Here is a 20,590-nt window from a genome sequence, read left to right on the forward strand (position 1 = left end):
CTGATGGTGTTCAGACACCACTGCAGGACAAAATGCAGGCACAGGCGTCACAATAAAGAGCATTTATAAGAATGAAATGTCCACATCACATTAGCCAAAAATCACAATTAGTTGTGTAACTGTTCTTTTTGTATGTTTTTGATTCTCTACACACTTACAGTCTGAGTTGACCTCATTTGCCAAAAATGAACTTACAGATGAATGTGACAGAAAGCATTAATATTATTTATTTATTTGTATTTTCTACAGACATAACAAAAATATAACCTTTGTTGATTAATCTAACCCTCAACCACAATCATTCACCTTAGCTGTCTATAAAGCCAGCATATAAAGCCTTAAACGTCACCTTCCCACTCCTTAAATGGAAAAATTAAGTCATCATAATGTCCCATTCGAAAGAAAGCAAGTGCAAACATCACAAGATGAAGTTCAAGTTCTCCAGCTAACAGCCAAAACATGTAGGAGAATAAAGAAAAGGGGAAAATAATTTGAAAAAACCCACAGAGTCCAGGTATGATAGATCTTAAAATTCACAAATGCAGTCATCAAATAGACACCATGGATTGTATTTCATTGCTTATTGCTACTTGGCACAACACACGCCCACCAACAGAGCCCAGGACAATGTTTTAATGCAGGCCTGCTGATGCAGACAGTAAACGAGAACCATCTTAGAGAAACTTAGCCATGCTCATTATCCTCACAGTGTCAATCATCACATCAACAAAACTCGGCTAAAACTCTGCTTTTGTACTCCATCTTGAAATCTCCAGTAATACTTTTTTTTTTTTATAATAACAAAACAGCAAAATAAAAGCATTGAAAGGAGAAAGAGCCAGGAGACGAAGCTGAAATGATGGAACGGACTGAATAAAAAGTGCAGAGACGTGATGAATGGGGAGATGTGGGAAAGACAGACGAGCGAGGAGGTGAGAATGCGTTGATGTAATTGATGTGTGGACTCATTTAGACAGGTTTTCCATATGCTGTCAGTTCCAGCAGGACAGACTGCTTTTAAGGAATGAACTGTGTGAAAGACAAGTCGTTTGACCATGACGCTGGAATGTGTGCAACTGACAGTGTGTGTGCACGCGCGCTCGTCTTTAAACACATACCGGCATACACATACTATACGAACCAATGCAAACACACATCCCCAGGGGGTAAAAAGAGTGCATGTATGTCTTCACCGTGATGACTGCACTCGTCAGCACCGTGAATGACGCTCATTCTGGGCCAAACATCTGAAAAAACTCAGCAGAGGGGCTCACAGTGCTTAATGTTAACCTGCTAACATCAATCAAATTGATCGGATCAGTCTGTACCCTCGCTCGGCTTTTTGCGCCGATCGCATTTTCGCTCCAGCTACGAAATAAGAGTTGTTCTTTCAATTTTTACAATCATTACTTCTGACTGAGTTTTGCCATCTTAATACCTGCAACCAGTGAAGCTGCTTCCCTTAGTTTAACCATTTTCTACAAAGTGAATTTAGATAATCTATTCAAAATCTTCCAATTACAGAGTCGCTCTTTTTCCCTCACACTATAAAACCAATTTTCTAACATTCCTGCCTCTCATCCTTTCCGGCTCCTTGGTGTTAATACAGTGTAAATAGACCGGACAGTAATTGAGCAGCTCGCTGACAAGTGCTCCTGCAAAGTGAAGGATCAGGACAGAACACATGAGACTGAATTTCTCACGTTTGTAATCACAGTTTCACCTCATCCTTCCTTTTGATGCCACATTGCATGTGAGGGCTCACATATGCAGCAACATCAGCCGCTGCTCTGAGTGGTCAAAGTCCTAGCCCCGCCTTCAAACCAGCCATTTCAAAAGCACTGAGATTATGTGCCACAGTCTTCGACCCTAGAGTGCCTAGCTTTGGTTCATTTGATTTGAAAGAAATAATCACATAGCTACTGCAGACGTTTAGTTCACATTAATATGGTCATACTGAATATTACATAGTCACATATGGTATCGCGAGATCTGCACTGACCTAAACCAATGGTTCTTAAATGTTTTCTACCATGTCCTACTTTAGTATCTGAAAGAGGTGAACGCTCCACAACCCACAGTTTAATTAATCATTTAAACAAATAGCTTTTGTGATCACTGCAAAAGATTTATTTAACAAACTCAACATTTTTCACCTGGCCATCAAGAACACATCTGCAACGCTTTCCTATCCAACCAGTGTGCCCTACTTGAATGCAAACCCTGCAATAAACATAAACCTGTGACTTGCAGCAGAGTCAAGACACTGCAGTTGGCAGCAGCAGCATTTTCAGACGCTCCAAGTTTAGATTCAGCAGTTAAAGCATTAGTGCGGTATTCCTGCACGAGTTTTACACTGACATGCAGCTTCCATGTGGCATTTTTCCTTTGCACTACTCATTTTTAAAACCTAATGTACCCAACAAATCTGCCTTGTGCCTCGAACACACAGACTTCAGGGCTCCAGAAGATGTACTTTGGTTAAGTGGTACTACCACTAGTTTGCAACATTCAAAGATGCCAAAAAAAAAAAAAAAACAGAAAAGAAAAAAGTGACCAGGAGCAACAACTACAGGAGGCAAAGTCTAAGGGAAATAACACCTCCTGTCCAGCTGAATACAACTCAGACTTAAAATCAAAGTTTAAAAGGGAGCAATGGATTTCAGACTGAATATTTTTACAAAGCCGCTTAACACAAACCCATCGACACTTTTTAATACCCGTCCTAATATCTCACTTTAAAAGCTGCATTTTCCCACCGTCTTTGACTTGACTTTTCACAGCTTTTCATTTAGTGCTTTTAACAGCGCCTCATGTCTTTGCATGTGCACCTGTGTGCCTGCACACGAGCTGTACCCATTAGCTGTACGTTATTGCACCCTGTCATGCTAATTGATGAGTGGTTCAGCCTTGTTGTGATATCCTCCTTTTCCCAGCTGTTGCTCAGCTTTTTGTTGGCCTCATCTATTAGGGCCTTACATGTCTTGTTGTCACGTCAATCTCGTGTATTCTTTATTTGAATCCACTACCCCCCCCAACCCTCATACACTTCTCATCAAAATATCTTTTGTCTTTTGCCAGGCTGTCATTTTAATAAGAATATTAGTCTTAACTGACCTGCTTGGTTGAGTGATGAGTGGTTTGCAGACTGAAAGGCAGCAGTAAAGACAAAAGATAAATGCGCGAGCCCCCCCCCCCCCCCCACATTATCATTACATCTTGAACTCTGGCACACACACATACACACCACATACATCCTTCTGCTGATCAGCAGATCAGAAGCGGCATGTTAAACCTCTGTGTAGCAGAGGGCCCTTGTAAAAAGAGTCTGGGGCACCAGTGACGATTGTTTTGAAAAGCACTCAGCTGAAAAGCATTTTGGGATGACAGTCGGTCGACTGAAATAGCACCTGTGGAGGAACACACCACTGTCAGAGCTGGGGGGTGGCGGGGTGACATACACACAACATGTCCACAAGGCACTTGAGCACACACACACACGTTCGCAAAACTCTTTCACGAACACAGCCTCGCACACGCAAAGATGCATAAAAGATTTACAGGCTCTCTTCTGCTACCGTGAAGTTATATCTGCACACACCTCCGTACACACCCACAGAGACCGAAAGTCCTTCTTTCACTAAAATGATTTCACTTGCGCGCAAGAATTCACGAGCACAGAGCACAACACACACACAGACACGCACACACACACAGACACACACACACACACACACACCTGTCCTGGCAGATGCCATAGCTGTGTTCTCATGTCTGCCATCGGGAAGGTCAATCTGTTGTAAAGCTGTGACTGATTTAATACAACCGGCCAAGATCACAAACGCCGACACTGATTGAAAATAACTCAACAATGACAACAATCCTCCTGCTGTCCGCTCAATTATAATACTGTACTTTAATAGCAGGAAAAGGCGCATCCTGGTATGTCACTGCATTTTCTCAGCCAAGTTTTTAATACGTTGTCAAGTAAATAAGCAATATAATGGCAGATACACAACAGCAGCAGTGAAGCCAGACTTTTTATTATTTTTATTTATTTAATTTTTTTTAAATGGGGGTGCAATTCAGCTGTCATGAAGACAAAAAAAAGTAGTGAAAATTATTGTGGCCAATAATTAAATCATGATTATGATGAATTTAAATGATTATTCGTGCTTTTGAAATCTACGCCAAATCAAATCTATGGCTCTATCGAATAGAGTGAGCGCCTGGGGAATAAAACAACAATCAGAGGGACTTTTGAAAGATGCTAGACCGTCGAAGTACTCAACTAAATATGCCACTGGTTGGTGGGGAGTGAATTTGAGAAAGAAATGGTTCCCAAAAAGCAAAGCAAAGGGGAAAAAAAAAGCACTGGCATGCAACAAAATGTGGAATAATGATGATTTAATCTCAAATATCTGGTTTTACTAATCACTGAAAGCTAACACTATAAATAAATTCAACTCACTCCACAGGGTAAATAGTAATGCTCTTTTTGGGGGTCAGTCACTATAATTATTGATGATTTAGTATTGTTATTATGAATTATTTACTACTATTATCTTGGGCTGGTTCCATCTTATTTATGTGTTTATATGTGTAAAAACCACAACCAATACAACCTTCATTCGAACAAAATCATACAACTGATTGTCCCAAAAATCAGAACAGAATTGGGGAAAAGGGCTTTTAAATACGCTGCCCCTGCTTCCTGGAATAATCTGCAGAAGGAACTAAAATTATCAGAATTGGTTACCTTGGGAGAGTTTAAGTCTGTCTTAAAGGAACGAGAGAACAGCTCTTTTACTCAGTGTGATTGTTTTTAATGTACTCTTAATTTGATCTGTTATTGTATATTTTACACATGTTTGTATGGGATATTGTATTTGTTTTAAATGTTATATACCTATGTGGTATGTGATGTTTGTTGCCATGATGCCAGGTCTCTCTTGGAAATGAGATTTTTAATCTCAATGAGATTTTTTACCTGGATAAATAAAGGATTAATAAAAATTATTAATACTAATTATTACTCAGTATGGCTGCCATTGATTTAGAACAAAGTCACTAAAATGAATTTTAAAAACTTGTGCTACTGAAGTTAATCTTTTTTAAAATGTTAAAAGCTGCGTTTGCAAAGACTCAAAATGTGGTTCTTCTTTATTTACAATTTAAATAGCTGCTCACTCATAAAACATGTTTATGTGGGAACAAAATCCATAGAATAAATAATTCTGAAAGAAAACAAACCCTTATTTAGTTTATTAGTATTTGTATAGAACTTTTCAAAATAAAGTTATAAAGTAAAAAAATAAATACAAATGCACGCCAGATGAATCCATTATCAATTATAATCTCTGCCATAAGCTCATTCTCACATGGCCTCATTAGCAGGTGTTACGAAGTCGCCGTTTAAACTGAGCCCCTGCGCTGTCCACCGTCCGCCCTCACAGACACGCTATTGATGCCAGAATAGCAGCGCTGCTCCCATGTGACTATTTGTTAAGTCCACTCCTATCAAGAGAAAAGCCCACTCTTTAAGAGGACTACAGGATCATGGAAACATCGCAGCCCTCATTTCCCCAAACGCACCGGCGGCGTAGGCAGGCTTATGTATTCTTATGTCTAATTCAGGGAAATGTAAAAATGACCACTGTGATTCTGAAACCCTCAATGAAAGAAATGAGGGCAACAGTATTTACTCACATGACATCAGAGCATGCAGTCTGACAGATGCGACCACAAATGAGACGTGATAGGTTGGTTCAGGTATTTCTGTGTCTAATTCTGGGAACTGATTTGTGATTCTTGAGACAAGAGAGATGATACAGAAGCAGAACAAGGGACACCAGGGGCAACAATATTTACTTAGACTTCATTACGAGCACATGCACCCTTGCACACACGTACGTACGGGAGAGGGTTTAACCTAAACCAAACTCTGACCTCTCTGCACCCTCAGCTCCGTTACAGAAGCCAGCTTCTATCTTCACTCTGCATGCCAGCCAATAATGTCAACTACGAGCTCCTGTCAGGCTGTTTTTAAACACAAGGACAGAGACTCAATTACAGCAGAATGGCTTTTAGGAGTCACCCTCCATCCGGAGAGACACACACCTGCTAATGGTTGTCAGATTTGCAGGCAAAAGGGTCAAAGGTCAAACCAATCTGCGATCCGCAACAATAAGCAGCTTCCCTCGGCCTGCGCTGTGAACATCACTCGATTAGGACGACGTAAACACACCATCATGCAAGAGAAGCAGGCCAAACTAAACCACTGAGAATTTTAAAAAGCGAGCTTCTGATTTCATAAACACAAATTAAATTCAAGTACAGACTCTTTGCCATTTCAAGTGACTAGAAACATTAACAATAACACAGGTCAACGAAGGAAAAATCATGTAGTTGTTCTAAACCTGCAGCTGATTCGTCATCCCTAAGCAGGTTTGCGGAAACCTTCCCCCCCCCAAATTAAATTCTCCTCATTTAGTGGATGAATTCAGAGATCCAGCAGCCTATGGCCAAAAAAAAATCTTTCTGGTGTGACAGATGCATTTATCAACCCATTAACAAAAAATAAATAAATAAAATTAAAAACGAAATAATCACATGTGTGCAAGCTGTCTGTCTGTGTCATACAACCATTTCTCTGCACCCAAATGCTCTCTGGCGAACATACAAAAGAACCCAAAATAACGCTGAGGGAGTGAGGGGGACATCAATCTGTGGAGGACCCTTGACTGTGTAATCCTAAACCTTCACCTTCCTCTTAATACCCATCATCCCCCCCTTTAATACCCACACATACCAGGACAGAACAGGGCCACAACAAATGGTCCCGACAAAGGGCAGAGTTCGGCCAGTAGCACTTGTGCACGCACACACAGATGGGTAGTAACACATGCGGGCGCGGGCGTGCGCGTACACACACACACACACACACACACACACACACACACACACAAGATAGAAGGCATTCCCAAGGAAGACGCACAAGACTCAGGAGGAGAGGTAAGTGGGGGGGCTTTCCCCTCTTAAGTTGGCAAATTTGATCAGAAGGTCCACAGCCAAGGGTCTGTCAACCCCCATCTAAGCCCAGGGCTGAGACACTGCCGTGGCCTGCAGCCTGAGCCATCCGGCCACACTGGGGGGTTAGGCCTCATTTTAAAACGAGAGCGAGAGAAAGATGAGAGCCGGGCCAATCAATAAATACAGAGAACACATGAACATTCACTCTGGACACTCATCCAAACAGATGAAGGGAACGCACGCAGGGGCGCGAGAGGAGGGTGGATTTACACTGTGGACAGAGTGGTGATCAGTGTACATGTTACAATTACAAAAATAAAAAGCCTCCTAAATCATGAGATGAAAGTGGAGTGCAAATGTGACGATTAAAATGGGGGTGGGAGTGCAAATGGCAATGCCCACAAATACACTAGAAACCCAGTTATAAATGCCAGCTGGCTTTTCTGGCTCGCTGCAGTTGGAAACTACCGAGAACTACTCGGCTTGCCTCCTGTTAACTTTAGGACTCTGTACAATTCAGTAAAACAGACACATTTGGTTCGTACTACTGCTGATCTGCTGCTTTTCCTTGACGAGCATACGATGCTCAAGTGCTGGAAAAACTGTCCTACAAAAATCCTATTTTAGATGCTATAAGATTTATACACACACACACACACACACACACACACACACACACACACACACACACACACACACACACACACACACTTATATACAAGTAAAACTGACAAAAAGTAAATTTCAAAGAATATCCTCCACAGCATGTTGCCTTATTATCAGCAGGCTGGTGCTGAAGCCACACGCTCTCCAAACACACAAGCTGCTATATAAATAGAGTTGTGGTAGGATCATAGATACAAAGTAAACAAAACACTAAGATTGTGTGAAGTGGGATCTCCTGCTTCATCAGCAAGCCGAGGTACGTGTGTGTACACCGCACACTGACTGATGACCTTTTTGACGCACGTCTCTCCAATTTGTCGCGTCACTCTGTAGTGTACTGAAGTCCTAAATCCAATTTGCTTACAGCCTCCTCGCCACACAGGACAACTTGAGAAGTTTTAGAAAACTTTGGAGGAAATTTTAGTTTCCAACAAACCTGCAAAGCATCTGAATCACTATTAGTATAAACACTCAGCTGACACATTATTAAGTACACCTTGATAAACCCGATGCAGTCTAATGAGACATACCACCAGTATAACTTTCTGTATAAAGGCTTATAATGTTCAGCAACTGTGTAAGGATAACTGTAGAGTAGTAAGGTATTTGATCCTGGCAAATGTATTTGTGTCACATTGTGATGCTTGGAGGTTGACTTCATACTTGGGTGGCTGTAGCTCAGGATGTAGGGCCTTTACTAACTGAAAGGTGGGCCGTTCAATACCTGGCTGCTCCCGTCTGCATGTCTAAGTAAGATACAGAACCTCAAGTTGCTCCTCTGATGTGTTCATGAAAATGTGAATGTTAGAAAGCACCACTTAGGAAGAAAAAAGTGCTGGGGTGACTGAGGCGTGTTGTATAAAACGCTTTGAGTAGAGTAGAAAAACACTACATAGGAACAAGTCCATTTACCGCTGAACATACTAATTAGAGTAATAATTATTAATAATACTAATTAAGGAATAATCATTTCATTGAGGAGCAACTGCAACAGATAATCAGGTAAAAATCAGGTAACCAAGCGACTCTTCAATAACAGTAATTTATGTTTTTATGCTTTATTTTGATAGGACGGGTGGAAGAAGCCTGGGGCAGACGCGCATGGCTCGCACCAGGCCTCGAGGAGGGTTCGATATTCCGTGGCAAACGGGTCAGTCGACCAAACCTAATCTACACCCTGCCCTCTTCTCAACACTGAGGATACAGCCATCTACACAAAGTACCACAAACAGTATTAAACATGGACATAGCTTCTGGATAAAAAAAATAATAAAAATAAACCTGCATTCGAAATGAAAACACTCTTCAAGGCTTCAGAAACCAATCGCTGTAGCTACCTCCATCTTTTATACTGACCGTAACAAGGACTCGCCACCGTCAGTGTGAGCTCCATATGGGGGCAAAGGAGTCCCAGATTCAGATATAGATTGGGATGATGTCTGCTCTGCTCTTAATGGTAATCCTGTTAGCATGCTATGGATAATGGGCAACAAAAATGCTCCATTTCTGTGCGGACATGATGAAAATGTTTTGTTCATGAAGCACAAAAAAAAAACAAAAAAAACCAAACATCTTTTATATACACATCAGTTGTTGTTAGACTTTTTCAAAAGCAAGGACAATTTCACATCCTTCCAGTCCCACCATTACAAAAGAGATCCAGCTGCATCATTTTACTGTTACACCACTTATGCTTCACAGGTTTTTAATACAGCCTTGGTTAGATATGTATAATCCCATTATGTATGATGCGAACTCCCTTTTGCTTCAGGGACATTGGACATCAGTATCTGTATTCTCAACGTACCCAATCTAATCTGTTCTAGTGAAACCTTCTTACTTCCAGGCACCAGCAGAGTGATCAGCTTGAAGGTGTAGCATATAACTATCTTAATGTGACTCACTAATGGTGACATCTGTGTCAGCATTTTCTCCAACTAAATTTGGATTTCTGGCCCTCCTGTGATAAATAACTTTGAGGTTTCAGTTTTTATACAACAAATAAATCAACAAGGTTATGAAAATAGCTGCTAGCTGTAAGTCTATTCCACATGATTAAATTAGGGCTTCTAAATCTAGCAACACGGGCAAGAGCAAAGCCTTCAAATAATGGAAATCTAGTCTACTCCTTACACGAGAATGGTGATGCTTCCCGGATTATGTAAAGCAAGCAGGAGGTACAAATGTAAATGAACCCATCTACCTCAGGCTGTTGATAAATACGAACTACAAGATATAAGCGGTGAAGTGTTGAGGGACAGAAACTCCCACCTGCAGCAGCAAATCCAATACACAACTTTAACAATGTAGCTCTGTCAGCTGAACAACAAGCATGACTGGAGGCCCAAACGGACTGACAAAATAACAAACACGCACAGTGAGTTACTGCCCTGCCCTCTATTAGGGAGCACAATGAGTGTGTAAGGGGATCTTAATGAAGGACTCCCCTGAGGCAAAGCCTGATGCCTCTGCTGAGGACTTGTACTGTTAGAGCTCATTAAATGAACATGAGTACTACCACTGACATAGTGGGAGAGTGTGATTGTGTGTGTGCTCGTGTGTGTGTGTGTGTGTGGGGTGTTCAGTTACAATACCAGCTTTAGCTGTTTATGTCATGCAGTACACATGCTGCTTTGCACCAATTTATTGAGCGTGCATGCCCCTGTCATTCCATTTGTGTGTTGAAAGAAGTGCTTACACAATGAGACTTTAAATGGAGAGTGTTAGATTCAAGAGTGCCCGTGGCATTCTGTTATTGGAAAATACTTGCATAGTGTCACTGATATCAACGAAAATAAGGCAAGTCTCTTATTCTGACTAAATGAAATTAAAGATGTAATCATATTTGGGAGACAGAAAAGGGCACAGGGTGTGGGAGAAACAAAGACATTTGTAGAAACAAATGTGAGTCAGGATAAAGCAGAAAACAAATGACAAGTCAAAGAAAATAGGCCAGAGTAAGGAGTGTTGCAGGTGCTGAATATAATGTAGCAGTGCCCTCTTGTGGATGAACGTTGGACTGTTCTTTACACTTTTCAAAAGAAAGTAGAATAAACTTGTATTTAATCAGTCTCAGTGTATTTGGTGCCTTTTATAGATCCAGATAATGCTCTAAAAAACAAAGCTTTACAGCTAAAACGCTCAGGGTCCACATAGCCTACAAAGTCAGCAGTGTTTGTGTACTCACCTCCCTACCCTTGTGTGTAACCAGGGCAGCAAGTGGCTTGGCGTAAAAGCGGCTGTAGCTGAATCCCAGGCAACCATACATACTGTTAGCAGTCAGCTTCAGAGCCTTCTGACGGATGTCGTACTGAGGGACAAAAATATTCCAATGGGAAAACCGGCTAAAATAAGTGCAGCGCAGCAAAATATTCAACAACAGATTTAATTAATCCGATATGATATGGTGTGGTGCTTTCAATCAGTCTCATCTAAGTTTCTGCCATTTCTTAGGTACACTGTTTTATACACTGCACTGATGTTTATATATTATTACACATTGTTTTTCATTTATTGAGTATGTGTGCAACTTTAGCCTTCTTTCCATTAGTACCTACTCGGATCGACTTGCCAGGGCTTGACTCGGATAGTCTGGTTTTGCATAACAATTGAATACCACCTAATGTGCTTGGTTGTTGTTATAGCAACACGTCTGAGCATCCCGTGTGTATGCTCAGACGTATGCGACACGAACGCTATAACGAAGTCGATAAACTTGCTGCTCCATCTGTGACTTTTCGTCCGACTTGGGGACCACAGCGTTGTTTCTTGTAGCCGGGGTGGTTTTGAATTTCGTAAACAAGATGCCACTGATTGGCTGATAAGTGGCGTCTTGTTTACGAGTCTGATGACGTCACATTTCAGTACCTGCTCGGATCGCTTTGGAGCCCTTGTCAGAGCAGGGGGTACCAGGTACTATGACCTAATGGAAAACCGTGGTGAGTCGATCAGAGTAGGTACCAATGGAAAAAAGCCTTTTCATTCACGAAAGACGTCACATGCAATAACAATAAAGCTTCTCTGTTCTATTTTGACACCAGCTCACAAATACCACCTCTACCGCTAGTGTGTGTTCACGTGTGTACCTGCAGGTAGAGATCTGGGTTGATGTCTTGCTGTTTCATGAGCCCTTTGACCTGCTTACGCCGTTCAACCAGCTTCCGGATTTCCTTGGGCAGGATTCCCATTTCTAGGTTAGGATCCGGAATCTCGGGAATTTCCTCTGGGTCATCCTCCTGTTGCCATGAAAACACAAGTCAAAAGTGTGTAAATGAATTGAATCTCGAATCCGAAGCATTTAGCATTAACGTAGCTGGACAACAGGCTCAACCTATAAACACAACTTGTGACCACAGTTTTTGAACACTACCTCTTTCTTCTTCTGGGAGTTCTGAGCCTCCCTCTGCACGGTGGTGAAGCAGATGTTGAACTCTTGGATGATTGAAGGATACAGACTGTTGAAGTCAAGCAGCAGCACAAACTTATCATAGAAACCTAAAAATGAGAAGAAGAGAGTTAAAATAATTGCGTATACATGAAAAGACAAGGTGAGTAAATACATTTTTTGGACATGACCAGTGCTTACCAACTTTAGGATCCAGCACCAAACCTCCAGCATAGGCTGCCTTCTTCTTCCTCTTGCCTTTGCCTGCACCCACATCATCTTCACCTTCAGCCTGGAAAAAAAAGAAAAAAAATAGAAGGAGCTTTATTTCAATTAACTAATTTGGAAAAAAACAAAAATTCAGCTGCGTGTGTTATTTGGCTGCATCTTCACCGTCTCGAGCTGTGCTTTTTTGAAAGAAGGTTTGTCAGGGACGATGTAGTCTTTCTCGTGGAAGGCATGAAGCAGCAGGAACTCGTTCCTCTCAGAGCGGCCTCCCATCAGAGTACGAGACTGCAGAGACAAAGCAGGGAGAAAAACTCATTTTCCAGGACATTTTCTGTCACATACGGCAATTAGAGCTTCCAGAACAAGATGTCAAAAAAGGATTTTTTTTTTTTGCCTCAAAGAAAATGGGAAAACATGTTAGTTTGGACTTGAAACAAGTCGGTTAAAAACACGAATGAATGAAGGCAGAAGTTTGAAAGAAAAATAGTTTTGTGAAGTAAAACTGATGTCTTTGTCAGACAAGTGTGAGTGGATTGTGACAGCATTTTTAGTTGTTTTTACTGATATCAGCATTATAAAAATTTTAAAAAGTAGATAAAAGATTGGAGAAAAACCCGTCAACCCATGTTACGAGTGCTGACATTGTATAATTTGCCCACCAGAGGGCACACTGCAACTTCCCTGTTGGAAACACACATTTGGACCAAAGAACTGATCCAAGCAGAATACCAGCTAAAGCCAAAGCTAAAATATAGGATATCAGTTGGTCTATAGTCACTGTAAATCTGCCCCAACTCAATAATCAGACAGGCAGAAAGACTACGGTGTGATCGCCCTGAAATACATGTTTGCTATTTTAGCTGAATCAAGCTGGATACCAAAGGTGATGTAATTCTGTTATTGGTACTAAATGCTAAATTTATGATATCAAGAAACTCATAAAAAATGAATTAATTGAAAACTCAGTGAAACAGTTATCATTTCCAACACAAATATGTAAAACTGCAGCTCCTGAAACCAGCTGCTTTAAAATGCGACCCTACAATTAAATTTTATGCTTTTTGAAATGAGCACTCTGTTTGAATAAAACTGCTTTCAACATCTCACCTGTTGCTTTTGCAGAAAATACCAAGATACAGAAAGCACATGACAATCCAGCATAAAAATATCAACATCTTACCCAGACCCACAGCACACAGCCCTGACATCAACGCCATGCAGACACATAACGATACAGCTTAAATGACTGTGGCTGTTCCCATACAATGCTACTGACATGACCCACTTCAGTAGCTTATCTAATTTTGGTGTTTTTTGTCCATAAAGCCAGCGTCACCTTCAGCCTGCTTACTAAATAATTATCTGCATTTGTCTTGATGCACGCTCAATCATATAGGTAAGGAAATCTCAAAAAAGTTGATTGTTTATCTTGACGGTGTTTTCAGTGGGAGAAACTCTTCGACACTCATCCAAGTGACTTCTACAGATCAGTCTTGAGGTCTTCTATCAGTGGTGCTGGGTTCATTCATTATGCAAATGCATTGTTTATAAGGTTGGAGAAACCTGCAGTCAGCTGAAACTGTAGATGAACAGAATCATCTTTTTGGAAATTGGCTGAATTGCATCACTTTTAAAAATATGGAGTCCAAGGAATAAACAATAAGTGTGGAAACTTGTGTGAGGAACCTAAAACCAAAATGTCAGATGATGATATTGCTATTGTGGCTTAGACTTGTTATGCTTTTCTTGATCAGCTGAGAGAGAGTGCATTACTAGAACCCTTACTTCAGTGTCTCGGTGAAGTTAAATCCCGGTTGGCCTCAAACTTCCTTAACTTCAATGAGAACAAAACCGAAGTGATAATTTTTGGACCGAGTGGCAATCCCAGCACCTCCCATTTTAACCTGCACAGTCTTTAGCCTTTTATTAAATCGCATGCCAAAAATATTGGGGTTATATTTGACAGCAATTTCACCTTTGAAAAACAGATTAGCTCAGTTGTACAGTGGTCTTTCTTCAAACTGAGGCTGTTATCTAAGGTGAGATCATTTTTATCTTATAAAAAATTTGAACGGGCGATTCATGCTTTTATTACATCCCAGTTGGACTAATGTAACTCCTTATATGCTGGAGATAGCCAGACCTGCCTGGCAAGGCTCCCAGGTATTGGTCTGACCTCTTGCAGCCTTATGCACCCTTTAGGTCTCTTAGATCAAGGGGTCTTTTGCTTTTAGCCATACCGAGGTCGAGGCTGGTTCACAGAGGCGATCGAGCATTTGCAGTCGTAGCGCCTAAGCTGTGGAATAATTTACCCCTACACATCAGACAGGCTCCTGCTGTCAATCTTATCTTAAAAACATTTTTATTTATTGGCTTTTAATACAGCATGAGAGTTATTTGTTAATTATAAGTATGTGACTAATTGACTGTTAATACTCTGGTATTCTGCCAACTGTCAATTTGAGTTTTGTGGCTCAGCCAAACTATAAGATCATTGTGCATGTTAAATTATGTTAAAGAAAGAGCAGCATTGTCGGCATTACCATGACGTTTCCAGCAATACTGGTGATCTGCAGGGCGAGTGGCAGCACGTTGAGCTCACACATGATCAGGAGGATCAACTTGGCGTCTGTCCATGTCAACTCCAGCAGGTACAGGAGGTGAGGAGAGTCACTGACACACGTATTCATATATATATATTAATGTACACATATTATTTCCCACATTGATTTGTGAGCGAAGAAATAACATGTAGAAACTTTATAGATGAATAATACAAAAGAAATGACTTTTACTTCTTATCCTGTGTTTTTGGTGAAATTACCCTTTACATGTATTTACCTGTAGAGGTTTTTAATGTCTTCCTGCGGGACTGTGATTCTCTCAGTCTTCAGCACCTGAGCAGTGAGTTCAGTCAGATGATAACTTTTACAGCGAATCAGCTCTTTGGCTGAGATCTCCACGTCACAAACCAGACGGCCACAGGTGGCGTTCTTCTCTGCAAAGGCACTACGACCCTGCGGATTCAAAAGCACCAGCACGACAGAACATAAAGCTTCTTTTTTTTTTTCTCCTTTCTAGTACGTTCGAAGAAAAAAATCTTAGCAAATTTGTTTCCTTACCCCTAATTTGGGCATATTGGACCTCCTGAGGCGTCCAATTTTTGACCAATGGGGAACCTTACACACATTGATGCGCTGGAGAAGAACTTCCAAGTCAAATCCAAAGATGTCATGACCCTACAGAAAACAAACATGTACAGTGTTTTTAGCCAGAGACAAAACAATAACTTTAAACCCAATTAAAAATCATTATCACAATCTCAACGTCTCCTACTCACCACCAGCACATCAGGGTCAATCTTGTGCATCTTGGCCAGGAAGAAGCCGAGCAGAGTCCTCTCTGTAGAAGCGATCTCCACCTTCCCATTCTAACAGAGCGAGTCACACCGTCAGTGTCTTCACTAAAATACAGCACCCTGCTTCTTCTATTCAAGTTCCATGTAAAGCAGCAAAATTAACTGAATTTTAATCACATTCACTATTTTGGCGTCCCAAACTTCAATGAGTGATACTGGAAATGCGTGCTACACCAATAAAACAAAAAGCAAATCAAGCGCTCCCTAAATCACCACGGATACGCTTGTGTTTGCCAGTCACAGCTGTTCCCTGCATTGTGCAGAATGAAATTTCCTAAACGCGCTCAACAGCAGCGATGTGCTACTGATAACAGACCATCGACAGAAAAATAAAAAATTAAAACAAATAACTGGCACAGCAGAAGGTGAAGCTTGTTCTAGTAAAGTCCAGTATGATGAATGGAGCAAAAACAAAAGGAACTCCAATGCTTGCTAATATGAATTGTGAAAATCAACTAAGACATCCGTAAGTGTCCAATGAACATGGTGATTAACAAAAGGAAAACTGTTAACATGCTGGACAAAAAAGCAGTATGTTGCACCCCGTTGTGCAAATATTCGTCCGAAGTGACCTGTACTGTATATTAACAGAGGAAAAATAGAGAGGAATGTGTTTGTGTCACCTGAGTCAGTTTTAAAGTTTACAGGCAGAGTACGGACAACATCCAGAAGATGATGAATCCCAGATTTGTGCACTAAACGTTAGTATGCATGTTTAAAGCTGCAGTTTATGAATGAGTGCAAACACGCTGAGGTTTACATCTGGATACGCGCTCACCTTCTTTCTCACAGCCTCGTTGAAGTCATAAGGAAAGATGCAGTCAGCTGGTCTACTGATAACTGAGAAGACAAATAATAAAATGACACACCCACTCATTTAGTCTTTGGTTTTACTTCTTAACTGACATTTTGTTTTACAGGTTAAGGCTGGGGATTGTTAAAATAAACAGCAATAAACAACTATGCATACAAAGACTACATTCTCATGTGCGATGCCATGAAAAAACTCACCGCAGAAATGAGTCTGGTACGGAGGCTGAGGAGGAGCTTTATCCATGTGGAAGCGATAGTGTATAAGCGCAGCTAGAGACACAATCTGCAGGGGGAAATGACTGCATTGAGTCCTCACTTCTTTAGTATTTCAGTCTGTTTGCAAAAAGCATAAAATCGCAGTATCCGGCAGGATATTTGATCGTGTGTGTTCTGACCTCATTTTGGTGAGTTTTAGGGTTCTGGACAGTCTTGAGACTGATGGACATGACAGTGAGTGGTGGAGGTGGGAGATCTTTGACGACTGTGATTAAATCACTCCTCAGAGAGAGCGCCTCCACCTTACACCAGCTGACCGGCTGGTTCATTAGCTCTAACATTGACACAGTGAAGTTTAGAGACTAAGTTTAACATGTCATCTGAATTTTTTTTTGCAAAATTCCAACAGATAAAGTTAAACTTAGTAAAAGTCTACTTCTCCTACTCACGTGGTGACTTGATATCCAACCAGCAAGGGCCTTTAATCTTCCTGCTGAGGAGAAAGTGCTCCAGACTGGATGTGTTGGTTCCAAAAATGTGGGAAAAGGTCGCCCCCTTGAGGTCAGAAGGCAGCGAGGGGAACTCAGCCTGCGAAACAATATTTCCCAAAGGATTAAAGCTTATCTAAACATAAAGAGCTGGATAAAGCGAGGACAATGAGGGAATAGCATATATACAAGTCTGCTCACAGAATATCTGACTTCCAGGTACTCGCACTGAGTGGGCACGTCAGGAATTTCAAACGCATAGTTCTTCTCCACTTTCTGTAGGACAAGAAAAAGAAATCAAACACAAGCTAAAAACATGACTACATTCACACTTTACAGTCTAATCAGACCTTGGACTTGAACTTCATGATCTTAAACTTCTCAGAGAGCTCGTTGAACTCTTGGTACACATCCATCATCCCTACTGGAGTGTTGGACACCTCCCCGGTCCTGGGGTTTGTCTTCTGTTAAATGCAATACAAACACTAATTAGACTTTTAATCAGTAGATATTTCTGTATAAAACTTACATCTCACTTTTTAGATTCCAAAAAATATAGTTCCATATATTCAATTGCTAATATTGTGTAGTGGAAAACAAATAAAAATACTACTTAACTCAATCATAGTTAAACAACACAATCACATAGCTTTCTACTTTCACAGGAAATTAATTTTTCGACAGATGAAACTTACATATTCGCGAGGTAGGAAGTACATGGTCCGCTCAATGTTCTTGATGCTAACACAGCAGCTGACATGAGACTTTGCAGACTCAATCCACACTTTTCCAAACAGGTACACCACACCTTTCATTTAAATTCACATATCAGGGTGAGCTCTACAAACCTGCCCATGATTTTTTAAAAACAGTAAACGTAACCGCGTTGTATTTTACCCTCACGGTGGGTGAAAATGGGACCCACCTGGTTGGTTGTATGGGTCTTCGAAAGCATCCAACCAATAAAAGCGGAAAACCTGCTCCCCGTCTGGGCCCTCCACCAGAGGAAGTTGGCTGGAATCGACCTGCACCTCGGCCGGAGCGTCGTTACCTCCGCCCTCCTCCTCTTGTCCCCAAGAGCTTCCAATTCTGCTGGACCTTGACAAGGAACACAGCAAAGAAACTGCTAAAAACCCATCTGCTCATATGTGAACTATTCCAGTTTAAGAACATAATTAGTTCTGTGGGTCATGCTAACTGCACCTGCAATCATCAAAGTGACTGCACAACGCAGTCAATATATAAGCAGGCAACACAAGACTCCCACGTTTTTAAAAGCAAGTGTGAAGAACTTTAAATGCTGCTCACTTGCTGGGAAATTCATTTTTGACTTCCTGCAAGTTAACAACACAGCAAGACGGCTTAGATCTTTATTTTTAATCTGGAGTCACTCAAAGCTACAATCATTTCAGACCTTAATGAGTCCAGCAATGTTTTGTGGGGGATTGACTGCAGGTGTGACACAGAAGAGTGACATGTTTTGTCTTCTTCTTTAATGTATGGAGCCCTGCTGTTTGACCCAGATACATTTGTGAACCACTGAAGTGAACTGAATTGCAGTCATTTTCATAATAGCCCAATGCAATAATCAGCCATCGCATTTAGCTTTTCGAATTCCTTTAGAAACACCGGCATGTGCAGGTAAAACACGGGAGGAACAGATGCCACAGGAGTAAACACCTGTTTAAATGGCATTTAAATTGACTCACATAAGCACCGGGTTAATTTTGCTATATGCATTTTATATTTTCCTTGTCCTTGTTTTCGTTTCCTCGGGACTGGAAGACGGCAATTTTAGCACAACCCATAGAACTACAACTATGGGAAATAAAACGAGGCTGGACTAAAGGCATGAAAAACTCACATGAGGACTGGATCCTGAGGTTCAGCTTTGGCCTCAACTTTGACTGCAGTCACTACTGCTACTTCATGTTTAGACTCCGCATCGTCTTTCACTACAGGTGCCTCCTCCTCAAGGCCAACCTCCATCGGTTCATCAAAGTCCATCTCATCAAATGCCATGGCATCATTCACTGAGGAACATGTTAAAATGTAAAGTTAGTGCATAAACTTTTCACAAAGCAAAAAAAAAAAAAAAGGCAAGAGATTAGAAACCATCTTCATTACCTTCTTCTTCGTTCTTGTCTTCTTCATTCAGCTCTTCCACTTTTACCTTCTGCTTTGCCACAGGAGAAGCAGATGTGGACGAAGGAGGGCGGACTGATGACCTGGGGGCAGAGTGTGATGGTGCCGTTCGAATCACTTTTGCCTTTACCCCAGCAGCTGAGGGTGAGTCCTGCTATCAAAGGGATGATGATTCGTTATAATTTCAGGTAAGCCACTTTATAAACACGTCTAAAGAGCTAATCAATATGCTTTGATTAGGAGGGTGGAGCGAGTTACCTTTGGCAACTGAGGTTTGATAGAGAAGGGATTCATGGGTGATCCCACAGATTTCTTTTTCTTTAGAGTCACCACAGGTGGCGGAGTCAGAAGAGCTGGTTTCTGGAAAGACGGAGCATATTTTAAAAGCCACATTAACAAAGGCTAAGACACCAAAAGAAAGAAATTACGGCCTTTAAAAGAAAAAAAAACGTAGAAGGGAATATGTCATCATGCCCAAACAGGAGAAAAGTAAAAAATGGTGAGAAAAGAAACATAATAAAACATTGCAGGTTTTAGAATAGTATGTGTAATCTCAAGTGTGGTTAATAGATGAAAACGCCTTGACTACAGACTACTATCACATGTTTAAATGAAGAATTACCAACCTCAGAGTGCAGGTCTTGTAAGATATCCCCTAACAGGTCATCTTTGGACAGATCCACATCTTTCTGTAAGAGACAAAAGTACAAAAACATCTGACAAATGCATAACGACAAAAAAAAAAAAAAAGCTGGATGTTGTTAAGCTTTACATTGACTGGAATATCCAAAGCACCATGCAGGCACGGAAATCATTACATGTAGACTGCACGGGGCATTTTTCACAGAAGCAAATCAAAGATGCTAACAAACACATACCTCAGCAGGCCTCTTGACGTTGCTGTTCATGAATAGGCTCTTAATGCTGTTGGGTTTGGCTACGACAGATTTCTTCACATTCTTCCTTGAGTCAGCTCCTTTGGCGCCTCCTTTTCCTGATAAAACAAACAAAACCTATTCATGCACCTGATATGGACAACTTACTCCAGAAAATGTAATCAACTCCTTGTGTTTACCCCTTTTGTCTTCTACTACATCATCATCCAAATCATCGTCAAAGATTTCTCGTCCATCCTCCACGTATCCTGTTCCATCTGGCAAAAAAAGAAAAAGAAAAAAAAGAAGAGGTAATAAAACAATT

General features: G+C 41.0%; 1 protein-coding gene across 3 annotated transcripts in view; it reads right to left on the reverse strand.

Annotated features, from left to right (window-relative positions):
• pola1 (polymerase (DNA directed), alpha 1) overlaps positions 1-20,590 on the reverse strand; it is a 57,540-nt gene that overhangs the window by 35,788 nt on the left and 1,162 nt on the right. For 2 of the 3 annotated variants that reach the window (XM_040043971.1, XM_040043969.1), the window contains exons 4-26: positions 20,466-20,543; positions 20,269-20,384; positions 20,017-20,079; positions 19,649-19,750; positions 19,373-19,544; positions 19,110-19,278; positions 18,171-18,343; positions 17,941-18,053; positions 17,596-17,709; positions 17,447-17,521; positions 17,207-17,345; positions 16,937-17,091; positions 16,740-16,824; positions 16,507-16,568; positions 15,651-15,740; positions 15,433-15,549; positions 15,152-15,327; positions 14,854-14,983; positions 12,476-12,595; positions 12,284-12,374; positions 12,068-12,192; positions 11,784-11,933; positions 10,886-11,008 (exon numbers count right to left, since the gene is read on the reverse strand). In XM_040043971.1, the coding sequence (XP_039899905.1) occupies positions 10,886-11,008; positions 11,784-11,933; positions 12,068-12,192; positions 12,284-12,374; positions 12,476-12,595; positions 14,854-14,983; positions 15,152-15,327; positions 15,433-15,549; positions 15,651-15,740; positions 16,507-16,568; positions 16,740-16,824; positions 16,937-17,091; positions 17,207-17,345; positions 17,447-17,521; positions 17,596-17,709; positions 17,941-18,053; positions 18,171-18,343; positions 19,110-19,278; positions 19,373-19,544; positions 19,649-19,750; positions 20,017-20,079; positions 20,269-20,384; positions 20,466-20,543 (2,738 nt within the window). The remainder of the gene's footprint in view (positions 1-10,885; positions 11,009-11,783; positions 11,934-12,067; positions 12,193-12,283; positions 12,375-12,475; positions 12,596-14,853; positions 14,984-15,151; positions 15,328-15,432; positions 15,550-15,650; positions 15,741-16,506; positions 16,569-16,739; positions 16,825-16,936; positions 17,092-17,206; positions 17,346-17,446; positions 17,522-17,595; positions 17,710-17,940; positions 18,054-18,170; positions 18,344-19,109; positions 19,279-19,372; positions 19,545-19,648; positions 19,751-20,016; positions 20,080-20,268; positions 20,385-20,465; positions 20,544-20,590) is intronic. The other variant, XM_040043970.1, reaches the window with a different exon arrangement.

The sequence above is a fragment of the Simochromis diagramma genome, unplaced genomic scaffold (genome assembly GCF_900408965.1).
Source record: "Simochromis diagramma unplaced genomic scaffold, fSimDia1.1 OVJJ01000602.1, whole genome shotgun sequence".
NCBI classification, from domain to species: domain Eukaryota; kingdom Metazoa; phylum Chordata; class Actinopteri; order Cichliformes; family Cichlidae; genus Simochromis; species Simochromis diagramma.